Genomic DNA, 19,572 nt, shown 5'->3' on the forward strand with positions numbered 1-19,572 from the left:
TTACTTTTTGCTATAATAAACTTCTTCTCAATCCCTTTTTGTTGATACTTAAAGGATTCTTGATTTCATTGCTGAAGTCAGAGCCTGTCTTCCCCACACCCTTTTTCATGGATTTCTGTGGCCAGAAAATGGTTATCATCTGGTGACTTAACACTTTCCCTCCCATCTTCATTGCTGTCTTATGTTTTTATATCATCTACATTTTCTCATAAATCTCCTCCCCCACTCCCACGCCCATCCCCCTTGCGTTTCAAGGAGCCATATCTTATAACACTAAATAACTATTATTTACAGTGATTTACAGAGAGAAAAGTTCAGAAAGCCAACTAGAATATGACCTGAGTCCAGTATTATTTCCACACTCCTAGTTAGCCCCACTAATTCCACAAAGAAAGGAGGGAGGTCTGTGGTCATCTCTCTGACTCCAAGTTTGTTTTTATCATTTATCAGTATTCTCTTTGTCACTGAGCAGCTAGCGTCTGGTGAAAAAGGTTCTTCCCAGTGTAACTCTGAATGAGGTTCACTTCAAAGATTTTTGGTTGTGGTTCAGTCTGCCAGGACACACAGGTCCCTGGCATAATCTTTGAGAGCCCAAACACCTTGCCCAAGGGTGATGGCTCGGAGGAGAACTTTAGTGGAGACCCATGTATAAGGGAACAGATGAACTGCTCTCTGCACCTACTACTATATAATATTCAGTGCACCATTAAGAAAGGTGTGTTATTTTTTGATGGGAATAAACATTATCTTAAAAATATTTCCTAAGGATTAGGCAGTCTTATGATACTATGTATCACAAATATGTAATTATAATGCTTAAAGCTCAGCAACCAGGGAAGATTTTGAGATACACACACACACACACACACACACACACACACACACACACCTATGTGCACACACATATATGACATGCTATTTGTTTTCACTGACCATTAACTAAAATCTAGCATTTCCTTGAATTATAAATATAGGCAACAAACATTATTATGAAAGTTTGGCTTCACCAGACAAAGGAGTCTGGAGCACAAAAATGATTAAGATCCCCTGGTTTAAAGGGACTACAGAGATTGTCTAGTTCAGGGGTCTAGTCAAACTTTCCTGCAGCTCTGGGGCTCATATCAGATGAAAATACTTAACAAAATTATAAAGAACAATTGAGTTTAGTTGCTTTCTCTTTCATTCTCTGGATAAGCTTTCTTGTCTTTCCCATTTCACTGCATATCCCTTCTCTGGTTTTCACCTCCTCCTTCCCTTCCATTGCTTTGCTTTTCCACGATTTCAAATGCTTTTTACATCCTTGAAAACTAATAAAATTGAAAATACAAAACAATATAGATAATGTTAATTTATGGCTTCCTAAGCCAATTATAGTCTGAGGAATCCATCTCTGTTTGAGTTTAACACCACTGCACTAATCAATCACTGAGTAGGATTTCCCCCCCATAACCCCTAAGAAGGGTTGTCCGGCTTACTCCAATCCCCTAGTAACAGGAAACTGATGGACTCTTGAGACAGCTCATCCTTTTGAACAACTTTGATTTTGGGAACTTCTTCCTTTTATTGAGCTAAACGTACCTCTTTGTAGCTCCCACCCTTTCCTCTTGACCCTGCCTTCTAGGACTAAGCTAAGCAAGTCAGATCCCTTTTCCAAGAGACATTCCTTCAGTTCCTCAATTGATAGTCATCTTGGATTCACAAGTTTCCTGTCCTCTAAGCTAAATTCCTCCACAAAGTCTTCCTGTCAGTGATTTCAGATCTCTTCACCATTTGATGAGTTTCACCTCTAGACAGATTCCAGATGCCCAGAACTGAACCCAGTACTTCAGTGGTGCCCTGTCCAGGGCAGGTAGCATGAGGACCTTCATCCCATTCATTCTGAACTCTTAAGTTCAGTTTATGCAGCTGGCATTCTCCTAGGGGGGGAGGCAGAGAAATGCAAGGAGAGGGATTGGCTACTATTTCTCATTTTTTTTATGTAGCATTTTTAGCCCACTAAGCCTTCTAAGTATTTTTCACAAGAAATCTTGTCCAGCCACATGTCCCCTGCATTTGTGCATTTGGTTATCTTTAAATCAAACAGAATTTTACCTATAACCCTATTCAATGTCATCCAATTTAATTTAGCCCATCATTTTAGCCTAGTAAGATCTTTGGGGATCCCCAGTGTGCTAACTATCTCCACCCAAAAATGTTAGCAGATTTCATAAGCACACCATATGATAAAACATTGAATAGCATGAGGTCAAGAACAGAATCCTGTTTTATTCAATGAGAGATCCCACTGTGGGTTAACAGTTTATCCATTAATCATGACTCTTTGACTGTGGTCATTCAACCAGTTCTAAGTATAACTAACTTGATTAAGCTTCAGGTCAACATATCCTCCTCTTGTATACAAGGATATCATGAAAGATTCTGTTAGATACTTTGAAATTCTGTTACACTGTGTCTGCAGTGTTATTCTTATCAGAAAAGGAAAGTTTGGCTTGAATTATTCTTTATGAAATTGTGCTGGCTTTTCATAATCACCACTTCCTCTCATTTTTAACATTAACTTTTTTCAAGTTAATGCCCTCTTGCCCCTCTCCCACTCATTGAGAAGACAAGTAATAGAATATCAGTTAGAATATCAGTTATACCTAATGTCATGGAAAATATATTAACATATTTTAAATTATTTTGTTCACTACTTTCTCTTTATTATGTGTTATAAGCCATTCCTTTAGTACTGTAACCTCAAATTTTGTGCTCTAGAATCATGACTGAGATGAAGCTCCAGGTCAGATTTTTGGTGCTAAGAAGAAGGTAAGGTTAAAGACAAGCGTAAGCTGGAGCTAACTTATGCCAGCTTGAGAAAGAGCTAATTGTCAGATTTTTTGAGATGAAAATGTACATCTCAAAAAGTAAAAAGCCTAGGGCAGCTAGGAGTCAGGAGGACCTGAGTTTCAATTTGACCTCAGACACTTGACAGCTTTGTGACCCTAAGCAAGTCACTTAACCCTCATTGCTTACTCTCACCACTCCACTACCCCCCAAAAAAGAAAGCAATAAGGCTATAAATCAGCCCTTTTTCTCTTATTTTGTTGCTTCTTTTGACATAAGAAAGTGATGAAGAAAAGCTAATAATGCAGGACACTCTCCACCATTACCCTCTTTGCCCAGTTGTTAAATCTTTACTAGCACACACCCTAAGTGATAGACTTCAAGATCCAAAACGTTCTTAATGGGTTAATGGGATGAAATGATTGACCAAATCTAATAAGATGAAATATGTTAAGAATAAATGTAAAATTTTACATTTAGATTTAAAACATTATAGGAATTTAGTCCACACCTCTCGTGTTACACATGAGGGAAATGAAGCCAGGGGGATATAGTGACTTAACAGTTAAATAAGCATCAGAGACAGGTTTGAACTTAGAGCCTCTGACTCCAAAGCCAGTGCCATTCTGTCATATCACACTATCTTGCTAATCAGTTGCAATAAAGGGAATAAAAATAAAATGAATGGATGTTACTAAACAAAAATTTTTATGGAAAGGATCTGAAGGTCTGCAAGTTCAGTATAAATCATTGTAATCTTGGTAAGGGAACCAACAAAGCTAATACATTTTTAGGTTTTGTGTTTGTATGTTTTTTTGTTCAAACCCATTGTTCATCAATGTGGGACCTACCAATATGGAGATGCTCTCTATCAACATAGATCAGAAACTCCTCTCTTTTGTCTGTCATCCAACAAGTATTTATTAACAAAAATATTTATTGGCTTACTCTGCCAGGTATTGTGATAAGCAGTATGGCTAAAAAGGCAAAAAATAATGATCTTTGCTCTCAGTGAACTTGTATTCTAATGGAAAATAAAACATGCAAAAAAAAAAATTGTAGATGGAATATACATATCTGTGGTGTTCTTCTCTTTTGTATGATATATGATGGTTCTCTGTGAGCAGGTTTCTTGGGGAGGTTTTCTGGAGGCAGCCTTAGTTTTGGGTCCGAGTAATAATCACCTCAAAATGCAGCCAGCTGATAAAATCCAAACGTTTATTTCTTCCTTCCAAGTCTTATCTCTTTCCTTGGGCCCAGTTAGCTTTCAGAGGCTTCTGCCTGGTTAGCTTTCTTAAAGGCCTCTCTCCCTCCTTGGTTCCAAGAGTTCTTGCAGTTTGTCTTTTGGCTCTTCCTTCATTTTTTGCCTCTACCTCAACTCCAACTCGTGGCTTCTCAACTTCCAACTGACACTCCCCTCTCAATCTTTTCAACTCAGCTGCCTGACTGAAGCTCTAAAAAAGCTTCTTATATATGATCTCTTAAAGGTGTGAACCCAAAGGTTGACTCCTCCTCTGAGAGTGGGATTATGGGAGGTGTGAACTCCAATGTGTGAGCTAATGTGTGAATTCTCAAGGGTGTAAACACTCAAGCATTTTTTCTACCAATACTAGTGACTTAACACCTTGTAAGAATTTGCTCTAATGTGTGAACCAATAAGCATTGTATCAATTCCATTGAGTTAATACTAGGATTCTAACATATATCAATGTGAGTGTGTATACCTGTGTGTGTGTAGTAAATGAGTGTAATCTTAGAGGAAGGCCCTACCATGGAGGAGACCAGCAGAGGCCTTCTGTAGAAAGTAAGATTTGAGCTGAGTCTTGAAGGAACCAAGAAAGATGAGGTTCAGCTATGTGGAAACACATAGAAATAGTAGATGGGAAAAGCAAGAGCTTCAGTGTTGCTGGATCACAGGCTATCCAGAGGAAAATATAACTTAAGAAGATTAGAAAGAGGGCAGCTAGGTGGCACAGTAGATAGAGCACCAGCCCTGAAGTCAGTAGGACCTGAGTTCAAATCTGGCCTCAGACATTTAATACTTCCTGGCTGTGTGACCCTAGGCAAGTCACTTAACCCCAATTGCCTCAGCAAAAAAAAAAAAAAAAGAAGAAGATTAGAAAGATAGGGAATGTGCTAGGTTGTGAAGGGCTTTAAAAGAAACAGAATATTTTATATCTCATTTTCCATCCAATAATGAATCACTGAAATAGGGTCCATAAACATGGTCAGACCTGTACTTTAGGAAGACCACTTTAACAACTTATTGTATTAATGATTTATCTAGAGTCCCTGAGAATTCAAGTGGGTTTGCCCATGATTTACATCCAGCATGTTTTAGAAATTGGGCTGCCTCTTTGGTGTGCTGTATTGATACTACACTTCTTTGATAGAACTGTGATATCCTAAATATGGGAGGTGATACTCACATTATACCCCACTCTAGTCAGGCCACATCTGGTCGGTAGATTTTCACTTGTAGGTACCACATTTTAGAAGAGACAAGTGGGCTCAGCTAGAGGTTGATCAGGATGAGAGACCTCAAAGCTCCCTGGTTATAAGATCGTTAGAAAAAACTGCTTATCATGGGCCTGGAAAAGGGATGGGGAGGGACAGTGGAAGCAGGTGATTACTGTCTTCAAATATATGGAGGTCTGTCATAGAAGAAGGATTAGATTTGTTCAGTTGGGCCCCAGAGGACAGAACTAAGATCAATGAGGGAAAGTAGAAGGGAGACAGATTTCATCTCAATTCAAAGAAGAATTTGTGTATACCCTGAGCTGTGGAGTTTGTACGTGGTAACAGTATGGCCTTACATGAAGTGGGCATCCTTAGGAAGTAGTAGTTTCCTTGTTAGAATTGTGAAAGCACAAGTGAGATGTTCACTTGTCTGAGATGCAGGAAGTATCCTTGCTTTAGATATAAAACAGACAAAAAATGAAAGTGGAGGCTTGTGATTCAATTTGAAGGACTTGATTTTGTTGAAAAATCCCTTTCTCTGCTTCCTCCTATAGTCTGGGTGAAGGTCATTCAAGTGGAAGATTGAGGGGAACTATAAAACCATATGGAAAGGGTCCAGGCTGTAGAAAACAACTATTGGTTTCGGTTCTCCATGACCACATCTGGAAGCAGGTGCAGGAAACTGATTACAGCTGTTTCCTACACTCCTCTCTGAACCACAGCTCACATGTGAATTCCAGACGAGGGAGCAGGGACCAAAGCAAATAACTAACCAAATGAGTTGGGATCATTTTCAGAGCTATAAATTTTAATTTTCCCCCTGTGCTGCTTGATGAAGATTCCAGTGGAAACAGAGCCTTCCTTTGGGCTTTCCTGAAAGCCAGAGCCTTTGTTTTCCTTTTGGACATTTCACAGCCGGGTTGAGTTTCGTACATTCTGCTGAAAGGTTTTCTTGCTCCTTTCAAAACACCTCCCGTTCCATTCCCCCACTATTTCCTCTCTCCTTGGGTTTTTGATTCACTCCCCTGTTTCATGTGTCACCAGGTGAAGATGGGTATGCTGTTGCTTCTTTGATAATTGCCTTTCAGATTCAGATAAATTGCTGTACTTCTTATTTTTATTTATTTCAAGCCAAACCTCCATCTAAGGTGCAGTTAGGATTTGTTGTTGAGTCATCTTAGTCATATCTGACTCTCTGTGACCCCATTTAGGGTTCTCTTATTAAAAATACTGGAGGAGTTTGCTTTTTCCTTTTTAAGCTCATTTTACAGATAAGGAAACTGAGGCAAACAGAGTGAATTGACTTGCCCAGGATTACACAACTATAGTGTCTGAGGCTACATTTGAATTCAGGCATTCCTGACTCCAAACTCTCTATCCATTATGCTTTCAGAGTGAAACCACCCAGACTGTAAAAAGTAGCTTGTTTTGTGGCATGAAATAAAACAAAATGTCCTTGCCTCAAAAAGTGGGTTGTTTGGACAGGATCTTCAGTTTTTGCCTTCTCTGAATGTTTCTGAAGTAATTCACATTGACAAAGTGCCTTTTTCAGTTTTTCAAAGTATTTTGCTCATAAGAATCCTGTGGGGTCAATTGAGCAAACATTATTATTCTCATCTTACAGGTGAGGAAACTGAGGCTAAAAGGCAGAGTGATTCACCCTGGCACAAATAGCTAGTAACAGCTGGAACTATTATTTGAACCTGAGTCTCAGTGGAAAAGAGATTTGATTTTTTTTTTCCTGCTTGAATCCCAGAGGAGAGAATCAGGAATGGATACTAGAAACTAGTTGTAGCTCAACATCAGGAAGAGCTTCCCCACAGAGCTGCCCCAGAGTGAAAACCTGTTCTGTGTAACTGCAGCATCTACAGGCCTACAGCAGATTCCCTCTTCTAGGGGATTTCTTAAAGAATTAACTAGGTGACCTGGAGATCCCTATGAGTCTGTGATTCCCAAGTCCAGCACTCTTTTCATTATACTAACATTTTATCTTCAGGGTTCATTCCTTTAGCTGATTGAATAACCTGAATTGAATTTCTCTGTGTCTAAATGTTTTTAATTATCCTATTTTCTTTTCACTACATCTCAGATCAGATTGATGAAAATCTCAAGCTAGCTTTGCAACAAGATCTGACTTCCATGGCCCCTGGACTTGTCATTCAGGTAAGACAGGGCCCTGGCATGGAGTTCTGATAATGATTGAGCTCTTTGCCACAGTTAGTATAGTGACCATGGGACCCTCACCACCGCATCCATTTTTTTTCCTTCTCCAGGCTGTTCGGGTCACAAAACCCAACATTCCTGAGGCAATCCGGAGAAACTACGAATTGATGTGAGTTTCCTTAGACTTGAGCCTCTCCCTGCCCCTGTCCCTACTCTATATAACCTGAAACCCATGCCCAAGATGAGCATTCAGTTCTACCCAGAGTCTTTGTTCCTCATCTCTTAAAAAAGAAAAAATCAAAGCAGTCATTTTCCCCATGATAGAAAAGTAGGCACATTGGGGCTGTCACCTGGGCTGTTGGACTTCGATTGAAAGCCACAGGAGCAGTTTTTGGAAAGCACTCATGCTCTAGAAAGGGTCTTGTGGGCCTTATTTGTGTTTAATGGCTCGTACCACAGGTAGGAGGGAAATAGCATCGAGGGGGCAGGTAAGTTTATTTTTCTAAAAGTAAATTACATTTTATTTCCCACAAATGAGTTATTGTGAGTGAAAAGAGAACCACTTTAATATCTGAAACAGGTCAGCTCTTACCTGGGACATTGAGCAGAAGCCACCAGCGAGAATGTGACACGGGCAGTTTGCTTCTGCCCATTCAGTGAGTTTGTTGTCTCTGAGGGATGGCAGATCCCCCTCTATAGCTTTTGCCCCAACTGCCTTTCATAACAGCTGGGTAATTTTTCTTCTTTAGGGAAAGTGAGAAGACAAAACTCCTTATAGCAGCACAGAAACAGAAGGTGGTGGAAAAGGAAGCAGAAACAGAGCGGAAGAAGGCTCTCATCGGTCCGAATATGGTTCTTGGGCAGAAAAATTGGTGGGGGACTGGGGGAGAGGGAAAGGGGACAGAAGAGAGGGCATAATGGAAGCAGGAGGTACAAAGTGTGATCAGGTACCTATCGGGAGACCTTGGCCTCCTCACACCTTCCTTTCCAGTATGAGTCGACCAAGAACTAAGTTACTGTAGGCTGAGTGGAGTTGGCTATAAGAATAAAGACTAGCCTTGGTTTAAAAACTTAGTCATGGGAGTACCAGCTTGGGGGAGGTATGGCTTGGCACCTGTATCACTCTGCCATCCCACAGTTAATGTGCTCTTAAGGCCAAGCAATAGAAACATGGGGATGAGAGAGTCAGAGACTGACCAGCTGGAGATTGCCTAGAAGAGAGAGGAGGGGAGCAAGATGGGGAAGTGACTGGAGATCCTCCTTCCACCACCATCCTCCACACACACACAGTGGAAGGAACTGAACTGTTCAGTCTGCAGAGGAGAAAGCTTTAGAGGGGGAGGGAGGGGAGAAGAGGAATAGATGTGAAGGAATCCAGCCTCTTTGTTAGATGAGAAAAGCCAGGATTTGAAACCACATCTCTTGTTCTCCCCCACTCACTGATCCCTTCATGTGAAAGAAGGGTCTGACTTGTCTGACTTGGCCTCAAGGGGTAGCAGGAAGTGGGCAGGCTTAGTAATGAAGGTAACAATAATAATAACTCTAGCACCTATAGAACATTTCAATTGGCAAAGTGCTTTCAGGTATTACATTTCATCCTCATGATAACATTGCAGAGTAGGTGCTTTTTTTTATCCGTATATTTTAAGCATGAGAAAAAAAACAAAAACAGGATTCAATGCCTTGCTCAGGGTCACACAGCTGGTGCTCAGGTCCTCCTGACTCCAAGCCCTGCACTCTATCCATGGCACCATCCTGTAGCCAGCCTGCTAATGGAGCTTATCCATCAGTGGCAGGGTCTCCTGTCAGGTTATTGGGTAGGGAGGGCCAAGAGAGGATAAGCATATAGTAAGCTTCTGTATCCTTAGAGGGTGCATGGATTAGCCCAGATGATGAGCTGTAACTCCCTTCCATGCATTTCTGAAAATGTATGCGTTTGAAGTATTTGTTTCAAAGCATGTTTCTTCTACACTGAGCCAAAAAAGCCTCCCCTAGACTTTAAATATGTGCCTCCGATCTCCACTTTCTCCCCATACCTTATAAGCTGACGAATTCTGAAGATCAATAAAGAAAATATTTGTTTCACATCAGATCTCTTGTTGAGGAAGGCATGACATCGAAGCTCTTTGTTATAGGCTAGGAAAAGTTGGGGTCAGTTTCTTGGTTTCCCTCTGAGTTGACTAGATCTCATTGGCTCCTCTGCTATGTGGCAAGAAGCTCTCAGTTACTGCCATCGTAACCCTGTGGGACTAAGATACGGATAACTCCCAGAGCTTTCCATCTCCAGCCCGTACTCTTAACTCCAGCTTGAGACTTAGAGCCATCTCTGGCCCAGGGATTTTTGTTCAGTTTTGCTCAGTACTTTGCATATTGTGGGTATCCATTTAAAAGTGAGAGAACCAAAGTACCAGCCAGATCTACTCATATTGCGTTCTGAGACTAGAAACCACTTATTTTGTTGGGTTCTTTCGTTTACATTTTATTGATACCTTTTGGTTTCCTAACACAGCTATTTCCGGGTTAGAGACATTTTTTTATTTTTTAATAAAGGGTAAAAAAACAGAACCAACATGTCTCAGACTAAATTCCGAGTACTTAATCTCCCACCCACTGAGACTTTTCTTAACTTTATTAATTCAGAGGCAGAAAAAGTGGCTCAAGTTGCAGAAATCACATATGGGCAGAAAGTTATGGAGAAGGAAACAGAGAAGAAAATTTCAGAAATTGAAGGTAAGTATATACAAGTGGCAAATGTGACTTGTCCTCACATTTGGGAGGGCGGGGGAAGAGAAGGGACGAGATGAGTACAAGGCAGAGAAGGCTTGAGTCATTCATTCTCACATTCTCACTTCCTGGGTATCCTCTGTACAAGCAAATCCATCTGTATTTCCCCCTGGTGTCACCTCTCCTCCTTTGGGCATACTCAGAAGTGTTGGGAAAATCATTGTGGCTAAGTGGATCAGTTTCCTGTTTCTGTGTAACTGTTCTCAAAACTACCTTAAAAGCCAGTAGCTTTGGGTCCTCGGTCAGGAGTTCTTCTCTCCAACAACCCAAAACTAGTAAGGACTATTCTCAAGTGAGTGTCCTGAGACATTTTTTTTCCTTTTTCTCATTCAGCCAGCCCTTATTCGATGACAGTCACCAAGAATCACTAGGTACCAGTATTTTGGACTGCTTTTTAATTTTACTCATTATTCGCCATCATCTCCCTGCCTCTAAAAAGTCCCCACCTTGTTCCCACCACTACCCCCGCCCCTAGACCCCATGTAGTGCCTTGTGTCAGGCAAATTCCAGGACAAAACAGGACTTTGAGTCCCAGGCTTCAAGCTACAAGGCGCTGTGTCCAATTACACTCATTATGGGGCCTGTCAGCCTTTGCAGGGGCCCATTGAGGAGCCAATTAGGATTTTACAGATCAGCGGCTCCTCATTAAGGAGTTCCCAGCAGAACAACAATAAGTTTTTATTTCTTATAAATACATGTCACCAGGTGCCAAGGCCAGCTGAGTGGGCTACATGGCAGCCAGAAGCCTGGCCATTCTGCAGTTTCCCCCACACTGCTGCTCTCCATCTTCGTGGTATGCTTGGGGTATGCATTGAGAACCCACCCATCCACAAAATGACCTTTCTTCCCAGGCTTTTGGCTACAGATATTACCCATAGTTCTGGCCTGGTTCCCAGGGCAGGGAAGTAAAGCTCACTAGAGTTTTAGAAGCTGCTTGATGCTCCCACTTAAATTAGTGAGATACACTACTTGCAAATGGGAAGCTGAATAACTCTTACTTAGACAGAAATAGTCTGAACAAGGGCTTCTTTTCCTCATTTAAACATTGTGGCTTCTACTAAAAGTGGATGTCTAATAATGGCTTAGATCCAAAGCTCTGGGAGGGCCTGCCAAAATAGAAAGGCTTCGTGTTTGGGCCTACTGGTCGAATGTGTGTCCCTCGCTCTGAATCTCAAACCAGCTAGATTTGGGAAGACTTATTACCTGAAGGATGGTCACAGAGGATGAATTTTTCAGCTATAGTGACATGAAGACCCTCCTAAGGTGTAGAGAGGTTGTAATCCACTTCAGTATTGGTGAATGCCCATTTCAGAGAAGTCATGAACTCTTGCAAGTATTGAGTATTGAAGAAGGATTGGTTATATGAGTGCTTCCATATTCATGAGAGGCCTTTCTAAAAGTTACATGGGAATGAACACTGAAATAAAACTAAGAAAAATAGGGAGAAAGGAAGGTGCTGAATTACCACATGCTCCCTTTATCATTGTCATTATTGTCTTGGGCATACAGCGTTAGGGTCATGGATATGTCTCTGGCTTTGTCCTGAGCCTGCCCTGGGCTTTAGAGGTAAAGGGAGAATTGGGGAAGCTAGAACTGACTGCTGCTGCCCTGCTTTCTCAACTAGAGGGTTGTAAGGGAGTTAATCATCTGAAAGCCAAGCTGGACTTCCCAAGATCACATTTGCCTTTTGCGTTCTGACTCCTTGGGCCTAGTTTGGGGTGGATGTATTTAGATGGATCTTTGTCATATCATTGTAAATATAGATGGAGCTCAGGATGGAGCTCAAGGTACTTCTCAAGACAAGTGGCAAAAAAGATAATGCCCTGGACTGGTAGAGGGAATTTCTTACTCTGGAACTCAGCAACCCAAAAAAATCACAAGTCAAGTCTCCATCGACGTACAAACTTTTGATAATATTTACATCTCTTGAGCTTCACACCAGATTGGTAAAATAGGCAAAGAAAGTTTCATTTATCCTAATTTCACAGGTGAAGAATATTGAGATGCCAAGGGATAAAGGGACTTTCAGGAGGTCAAAAAGAGTTAGTGGCAGAATTAGGCCTAGAACCCAGGTTTTGTGATTTGTACCCCCAAAGTTTCCATGAGACCACACTTCCTTGCCTTTAATGCACAGTATTCTTTCCTGGCAGATGCTGCATTCCTAGCTCGAGAGAAGGCAAAAGCTGATGCCGAATGCTATACAGCACTGAAAATAGCTGAAGCAAATAAGGTAACAAGCTTGTTGCAGAGGGGAAATTTGGGTGTTCCTTGCTTATGAGTCACCTGGAAAAACCCCTCCTAGCCAGAGTTGGTGCGACCTCTCCTCCACACTGCCTTGATAGAAATTGATTTTGGTGAATACAGGGCCTTTCAGAATTCTTATCTCCCTGGCACCAGAAATTTGAGGTTCCCTTCTTTCTCAAATTCTTGTTTTTAAAAGTCTGGAGAGATGAGAGATAATGACAAAAGGGCTACTGTGGCTTGTGAGTTTGTCCTCCAATTATAAATCAAAGAGTATCACATTAAGGTTTCAGAGCTTATGGACTCAATCAGATCCTATGGTTTGGGGGGAAAAAGTTCAGGAGATGGTTTCCAATTCTGACTTATGGTAAGGGATTACCCTTAACAACAAGGAGAAGTTGATTACCAATACTTTCCTGCCTCTTTCTCAGGTCGACTGAAATATATAGTTGCCTTCCTAAGGTCCACACTGGTGTTAGAATTCACAGCCTTAGATATGTTTGCTGTAATGGGAATTGGAATTTCAAATAATCAAAGCCCCTCAAACCTGGCAGTGTGGGCATCAGTGCCTAGAACTTAGCTTCACTCAGGAAGGTTTATATCACCCTTGTCCTATGTGATCCAGGTCCTGCAGACCTCCCAAATGTTCCAGAGCCTGCCCAAAGCAAGGGTGGTGATTTGGGTATTTTGTATGTTTCTTTTTTAAATACAGCAAACCGAAACAGTACAGAGGTACAAAGATAAGGTCTGGCCTCTCAACATAAAGCACAGGTTAACAGTTCAAGGCATTAGAATTATAGACTTCCCCAGAAGAAAGGTTACCACTGTGAGCACCCAGTGGCTCTAGAGGCATAAGTCCTTTTTTCCCCCCAAGTTTTCTCTGATCAGTCCCTCCTCCTCAGGATGCCATCTTCTTTCTGCACAGCTGAAGCTGACTCCAGAATACCTGCAGCTGATGAAATACAAGGCAATTGCCTCCAACAGCAAGATTTACTTTGGCAAAGACATCCCCAACATGTTCATGGATACCGCAGGCAATCTGGCCAAGCAGTTTGAGGGGCAGGCCGAGGATCTGGGCTCTGAACTTGAGGACAGCTGGAGGGCAGCCACAGAGGAGCAATGAGCACAGCGTTTTATACAGCCTTGAAGGACACCAAAAAGAAATCTTTCTATTTATTTTTCAAAGATGAAACAATGTCCTTTCCCCAGAACTACCTTCTTGGACTCTCTACTAATACTGTGATGAAATGGAAGAAAAAGATTTAAACCCTCATGTGCTTTGGGAGCTTGTGATTTGGAGCTTGATACAGGTGCGTTAGAAGTGACAAAATCTGAAAAGCATTGGATTTCTTCTAAACCCTTTGACTTCTAGCTCCAGGTCGCCCCTTTGAAGCTTGACTTAATTGGGGATGGTGGTGTTAAAGAGTAAGGAAAATTCAGGGTGTTTCTGCTAAGTGATTTGACGCTTCTATTTTATGGAGAAATATGGTCTAGTTCTCTTACCCCTGCCTATAAGGGAGGGGGTTTTGGGGGAAGCCCAGCAATTGAACAAAACATATGTTTCCAAGGCTTGCCAGTGGATTTATGGAAAAACATCTGCAGAAAGTCAATTTTTTTTTTACTGGCATTTCTTTTACCACCTATATATATTGTTTTAGGGGTATACTTTCTTTGAGCCCTTGTTTTAAAAATATATATAATAACGGTGCTAGGCTTTGCAAGGTTCTCTTCATGTTTCTTGTCCTGCCCCAGGGTGTAGAGGCTAGGCAGAATCTGATTGTATATTTCCAAGACCAATACATGGTCGCTATGCAGTTTCTGAAACTTTTTTTTCCCTTTTAACATTCTGTAGATTTTTCCTAGACGTAAAAGCTAGCCACAAAAATAAGCAAGCACCACTCCCTGGTTTTACTCAGCATTAAGACAACAAAAACACTCACCAGGTCTCTAAAGCCACTAAAAGGGAAGGCCCTGCGCTCTCCAGCTCCCCCCTCACCTTACCCCCAGAAAGGGATGTCTTTATCTTGAAAATGTGTCCCTCTATTACTCAGGGAAACAAAGGAGAAGCCCCATATTATGGGGAGCATAAAATGATCCTGGTACATATTTCAGAGGATTTCTTCCTAGACTCATTTTTAATGTTAATTTCTTGGGCATTTGAGTATCCTCTGGCTTACCTGAGACAAGGAAAATCCATTCCTTAAGCAGTGTGTTTTTTTTATCTTGTTTTTATTGCAGAAGCCACTTAAGTCACTGAATAAACAGGTAGGATGTTTTTAAGCCTCCTAAAGTGACTTTGGAAATAGAAATCAAAGCACCTGCTAGCACCTGGAACGAAACTCTTGTACCAAGAGTTTCAAATGTAGAACACTACTTTAAAATAGAATACTGCTTTGGAAAGTTTTGGAAATATCTTGGGAGATTCTAATAGTTTGTTTTTAGAGAGTCTTCCTTAATAACTCTCAAAGGGGCAGCCTGTAGGGTAAGTCCAGTTTGCTTTAATTTGGGGGAAGCTGTTTGGATGCCTTCAGCCATTCTCCTGACACCAGCCCTGAACTTCCTTGGTTACCCTACTTCCCAGGGAATAGCAGCAAGAATTACTGTGGCTTGGGTCTAGGCCTCATCCCTACAACCCTGCCTAAAACTGACTTGGTGGCTCTGGAGTAAGGGTTGAGGGGAGATGGGAATTAATTGGAGCTGTTAAGCCTAAAACAACATGCCTTTCCCACTCAGAGTTTGGAGGGAGAGGAGGGAAATGTTGGGCATTGTGGAGTTAATCAGCTCTTCCTGTCTTAAACCTTGTCCCCATTCTAAATCCCGGAGACTAAACTTTGAAAACCACTGCCCAGTCTGCTTCTTTGAGCTGCCCCACCTCATGCATTATCCAAGAAGCAAAATCCATACAGAGCAATGAAGGATGTGTTCTATTTGTGGCTCCTTGAGTATCCTTCCCCTGCCCCACCATAGCATCTCCTTCATTACAGAACTCCAAGCTCTCTTTAAACTATTCAGAGATTCCAGTGGATCTGTCCTCTGAGTGTGGATAATTCCCTTCAGAAGTGCAGATCGCAGCCCATCTCTGCCGACCATCTTCTGACTTTTCCTTTGGAATGCAGTCAGTTGATGCAAATTTCTTGGCAAATTCATCTTCAGTGATTTGCCTGTTATAAGCTTCATTGTGCCCTGTGGGAGAATGTTTGCTCTGTATTCCTGGCTCTTGTTTTTAGGGTCTCAGACCTTTTTGCAATTGATTGACACTTTTCTTTGGGACTCAACCCTCCAAGCTGTGGTTAGTACCATGGCCGAGATGGAAGGAGATGGGGGATGTCCTAGACCATCATGCTCACATTCTGAACCTGGGAACCTCTAGTTCTAGCCTCCTGTGCCATCTTGTTTCTTGCACCAGCAACACTTTGACATCAGGAAAACTGTTCAAGCTGAAACCTGCTATATATCTCAACCCTTCAGTGTTAATCCCACATTCACTTTAAATAATGCAAATCTGTGAATTTCTACTTTCACAGATACGATGTGTGTTCCGTATTGGGATGAACATGGGAGAGCTGGCCTGTTGGTCTATTTTGGAGATGTGTTTATCCATCCTTGTTTTTTAGCTCTTACTGGAAAACCTGTTCATTAAACCATGTCTGAATTCTGAACATGGAAAAAAAAACAATAGTAGCTTGCATTTGAACAGGCAATAAAGTCACAGCTGCTATTTACAGACTTCTTGGATAGCAAAATAAGTAACAATATTTTTAGAAAAAACGTTTTTTGTAGGCTTTTCCAAAGTAAAGTCATTCTTGATGAATGTTTCTTGCTCATTAAGATTTGCAACAGCTAATTCATACATTACCATTCACTTTCTTTTTTTTTTTAAACATTAACTAACGATACTTGCAAGGAAGCCAAAGTTCTTCATTATTATTAGTTTTTATGTGAGGTGTCTGCTGTTGTAACATAGGAGGGCAGTCATATAGTAAGGAGTCAGTGTCCCCAATGATTCTAAATGACATAGCTTTTTTTTTTTTAAAGAAGGAAAGGTTTGTTGTTAATATTCCCATCTTATATTTGTCTAGCGCCTTATAGTTTCATGAAGCATTTTCATATCTATTATCCTACTTGAACATTACATCAAACTAGTGAGGTTTAAATGGGATGGACGTGGGAGGCGGGAAAGGAGATAAACTGTTGGGGAATCAGAATTCCGAATGGCATCATTTTGTGTTTGGTTTCAGTTGAAAATATTGGCCAAAAGAATTCCTTAGCAACGATGCCAACGATGTCAAATTAGTCAACAGTTTTTTGTTGTTGTTGTTGTTTTGTTTTTTAAATGAATCTGGCATTTCACCTCAGAGTGTCAGCACCAAAACTGTTCTTCAGAATTTTCTACCATTGGTAAATTTTTAAAAATGAATGCTTTCTCATCACAATTACTGACTTAGCCCTTTGATTGCCATTTAGTATTAACCACAAGGCTTCATTACATGTGCCCATATTTGGGCTAGTGGCTATTCTATTTTAATATGCCTAACCCACTTCTTCTTGACTTCTTAGGATTCCATTGATATCACAACTCCTTCCGTTTCTCTCTTCTACCTCTCCTATCATTTCCTAGTAGTCTGTTCCTTTTCCATCTCTTTTTTATGAGCAAGTGGTTGAATGTTCCAAATGATTCTGTTTTCCAAAGGGCCCAGAAGAATAGGTGACCCTTTATGCTGGAGAAATTAGTATGTGGTATTATTGATTCTATAGATGATGCAGCTAAAGTTGATTGTATTTCATTGCTATCTGGAAGTGAGATTTTTTTTTTTTTTTTTTTTTGCGGGCGGGGGGGACTTTATGGGGTCCTATGTGAATGTAAAAGGTCTTTGGGTTTTGTTGTTCATTCTTTCAATAAAAATGGGTTTTTGGTTTTGGTTGGCTTTTTTGGGGGGCTAGGGGACATCTTAAATGGAATATTGGAAATAACCGATGCTAAGTACTTCAACAGTGTGATACACTAACAGTGGGAGTGGATCAAAACCAGACATTAACATTTACCTACTATGTGACTCCCGTCATTTAACCTCTGAGTTACAGTTTCCTAATCTGTAAAACAGGATTGATAATTTTGCACTACCTACTACACAAGGTGATTGTGAAAAAAGTGCTTTGTGAAATTTAAAGCACACCATGAATATCAACTCTTGTTATGTGGTTATTTAATGGGTGCATGATTTCACTAATGAAGTTATGGTTTTCACTGTGCAAGCTGACTTTTCATCCTGTGGATTTCTGAAAAAGCTTCCTAAAGTATCCAGCCAATACACCAGCCAGCTTCTTCTTAATCTTTTCATAGTTTGTAAATGACAAATATGAGTGATTAAAAAAAAAACAAAACTAAAGATGATTTTTTTCCCTTTTTTTTAAACTATGAAAATCCTGAACCATCATAAAAATTTCCAGATACAAAGAAAGAACAGGAAAGAAGATTGCTTAAGAAGTAATTTCTAATAGATTTTTGAAAGAAATGTATAAAGTTTATAATAGATTTTTGAAAGAATGTATAAAGTTTAACAAGATAGAAACAAATTTTTCATTTATATTCCCTTATGTACTTTTCCCCTTCTATACAATTTTTAAAGTTTTATTGATATTTGATTAATTTAACATAGAAAGCTGTACCCATTAAATGCATCTTAATGCAATTAACACCTTGTACATGGGAAATTATTTTATACTGATTTCCTGACATCCTACTGCATTCCTCAGCAGTTTCCTACCATGAAACCAAATGGAATAATCCTATCTGAATGAGGTTCTATGTAGTTGGATAAGAAAATGTTTTGAGTCTTACAACCCATTAAAGTCTATTACTTTTAAATTTGGGATTTTTAAAAAATACTCTAGTTATATTTAAATGTATGGGCCCAGAAACTCAAGAATGGGAGTTGGTATCATCAGCTTGTTTCTAGAGAGCAGTAGAGATGTTTAAACTTACTTTAGTTAGAGAGTACTGGGTTTCAAGGAATAATGTGGCTATGACTATTTGGAAGATGATTATTAGATATTAAATCTTCCTTATATTAAAACAAAAAGATCACTAATACTCATTCTTTTGTCATAATGATGAGAGAGGGTGAAAAACAGTGCTTTATCCAACAAAACGGGTAAAAATATGGGAACTATTGCCATTCTGTGGATCTTATAAACAACAGATTGACTTGATTTTTCTTTAATTGCCCAATATTCTAGGGAGTAATTTGTGTTAAAGGTTAGAGCACAACATGCAGCACTATTCATAACTGCTTGTCTCAGCTCAGATTGTACACAAAAAAGAAACCATTTTAGCTTCATTTTTCCTTTTAAAAAAATAGCTCATCATCTGAGCTATTTCTCCATGTCATGAAATGTTTCAACTAACCATATTTTAAAAGCTAACAATGCTCATCTAGTTTGATACGCATAGTGTAATTTAAAATTCAAAGCTTTACTTAATTTGGTGAAACAGACAGGGCAAAGTTAGTTCAAGTGAAATTCAGTCAAGCCCTTCTTAGGAAGATATTTTAGGAGTTACCCTAAATTATCTCACATTTCAAAATATTAGTACAGAAGCAGACTCCATCTTCGCCATGATAATGCTATTTTAAAGATCTCTTTTCTCCCACACCCACCTCGGATCTTTCAAATTCAGATTAAATGATCTTCAGACAAAATGACAAATTAAAAAGAAGCAGCATGCTTCTCTTCTAATTTAAAGACTAAAGGAAATGGATTTTCATCTTTCTTTTGGAAAAAAATCTTTAGGGGAAATTCTTAAGCCAATTTTAAATTTTGGTATTTTTCTTGTTCATCATTTTAATTTCTGTTTGATACTTCATGACACCAGTTGGGGTTTTCTTGACAAAGAATGGCTTGCCATTTCTGTCCCCAGCTAATTTTATAAATGAGAAAATTGAGGTCATTATGTGACTTATCCAAGATCACATAGTGTCTAAGATAAAAGACTTAAAAATTATGAAATTAACACGAAAGTAGATTAATATATATATGTATGTATATATACACACACACACACACACATATATATATAATTCCTTCTGAAGCTCTTCATAG

The 19,572-nt window shown here is 39.9% G+C and overlaps 1 protein-coding gene across 1 annotated transcript in view; it reads left to right on the forward strand.

Annotated features, from left to right (window-relative positions):
* Window positions 1–17,861, forward strand: part of ERLIN2 (ER lipid raft associated 2) — a 29,742-nt gene extending 11,881 nt beyond the window's left edge. Inside the window, exons 7-12 of the mRNA XM_031950685.1 lie at window positions 7,376–7,449; window positions 7,560–7,618; window positions 8,199–8,290; window positions 10,090–10,179; window positions 12,384–12,463; window positions 13,400–17,861. Coding sequence (XP_031806545.1) covers window positions 7,376–7,449; window positions 7,560–7,618; window positions 8,199–8,290; window positions 10,090–10,179; window positions 12,384–12,463; window positions 13,400–13,597 — 593 coding nt within the window. The 3' untranslated portion in view covers window positions 13,598–17,861. The remainder of the gene's footprint in view (window positions 1–7,375; window positions 7,450–7,559; window positions 7,619–8,198; window positions 8,291–10,089; window positions 10,180–12,383; window positions 12,464–13,399) is intronic.
* Window positions 17,862–19,572: the final 1,711 nt, after the last annotated feature.

Source organism: Sarcophilus harrisii, chromosome 2 (genome assembly GCF_902635505.1).
Source record: "Sarcophilus harrisii chromosome 2, mSarHar1.11, whole genome shotgun sequence".
In the NCBI taxonomy this organism is placed as follows: domain Eukaryota; kingdom Metazoa; phylum Chordata; class Mammalia; order Dasyuromorphia; family Dasyuridae; genus Sarcophilus; species Sarcophilus harrisii.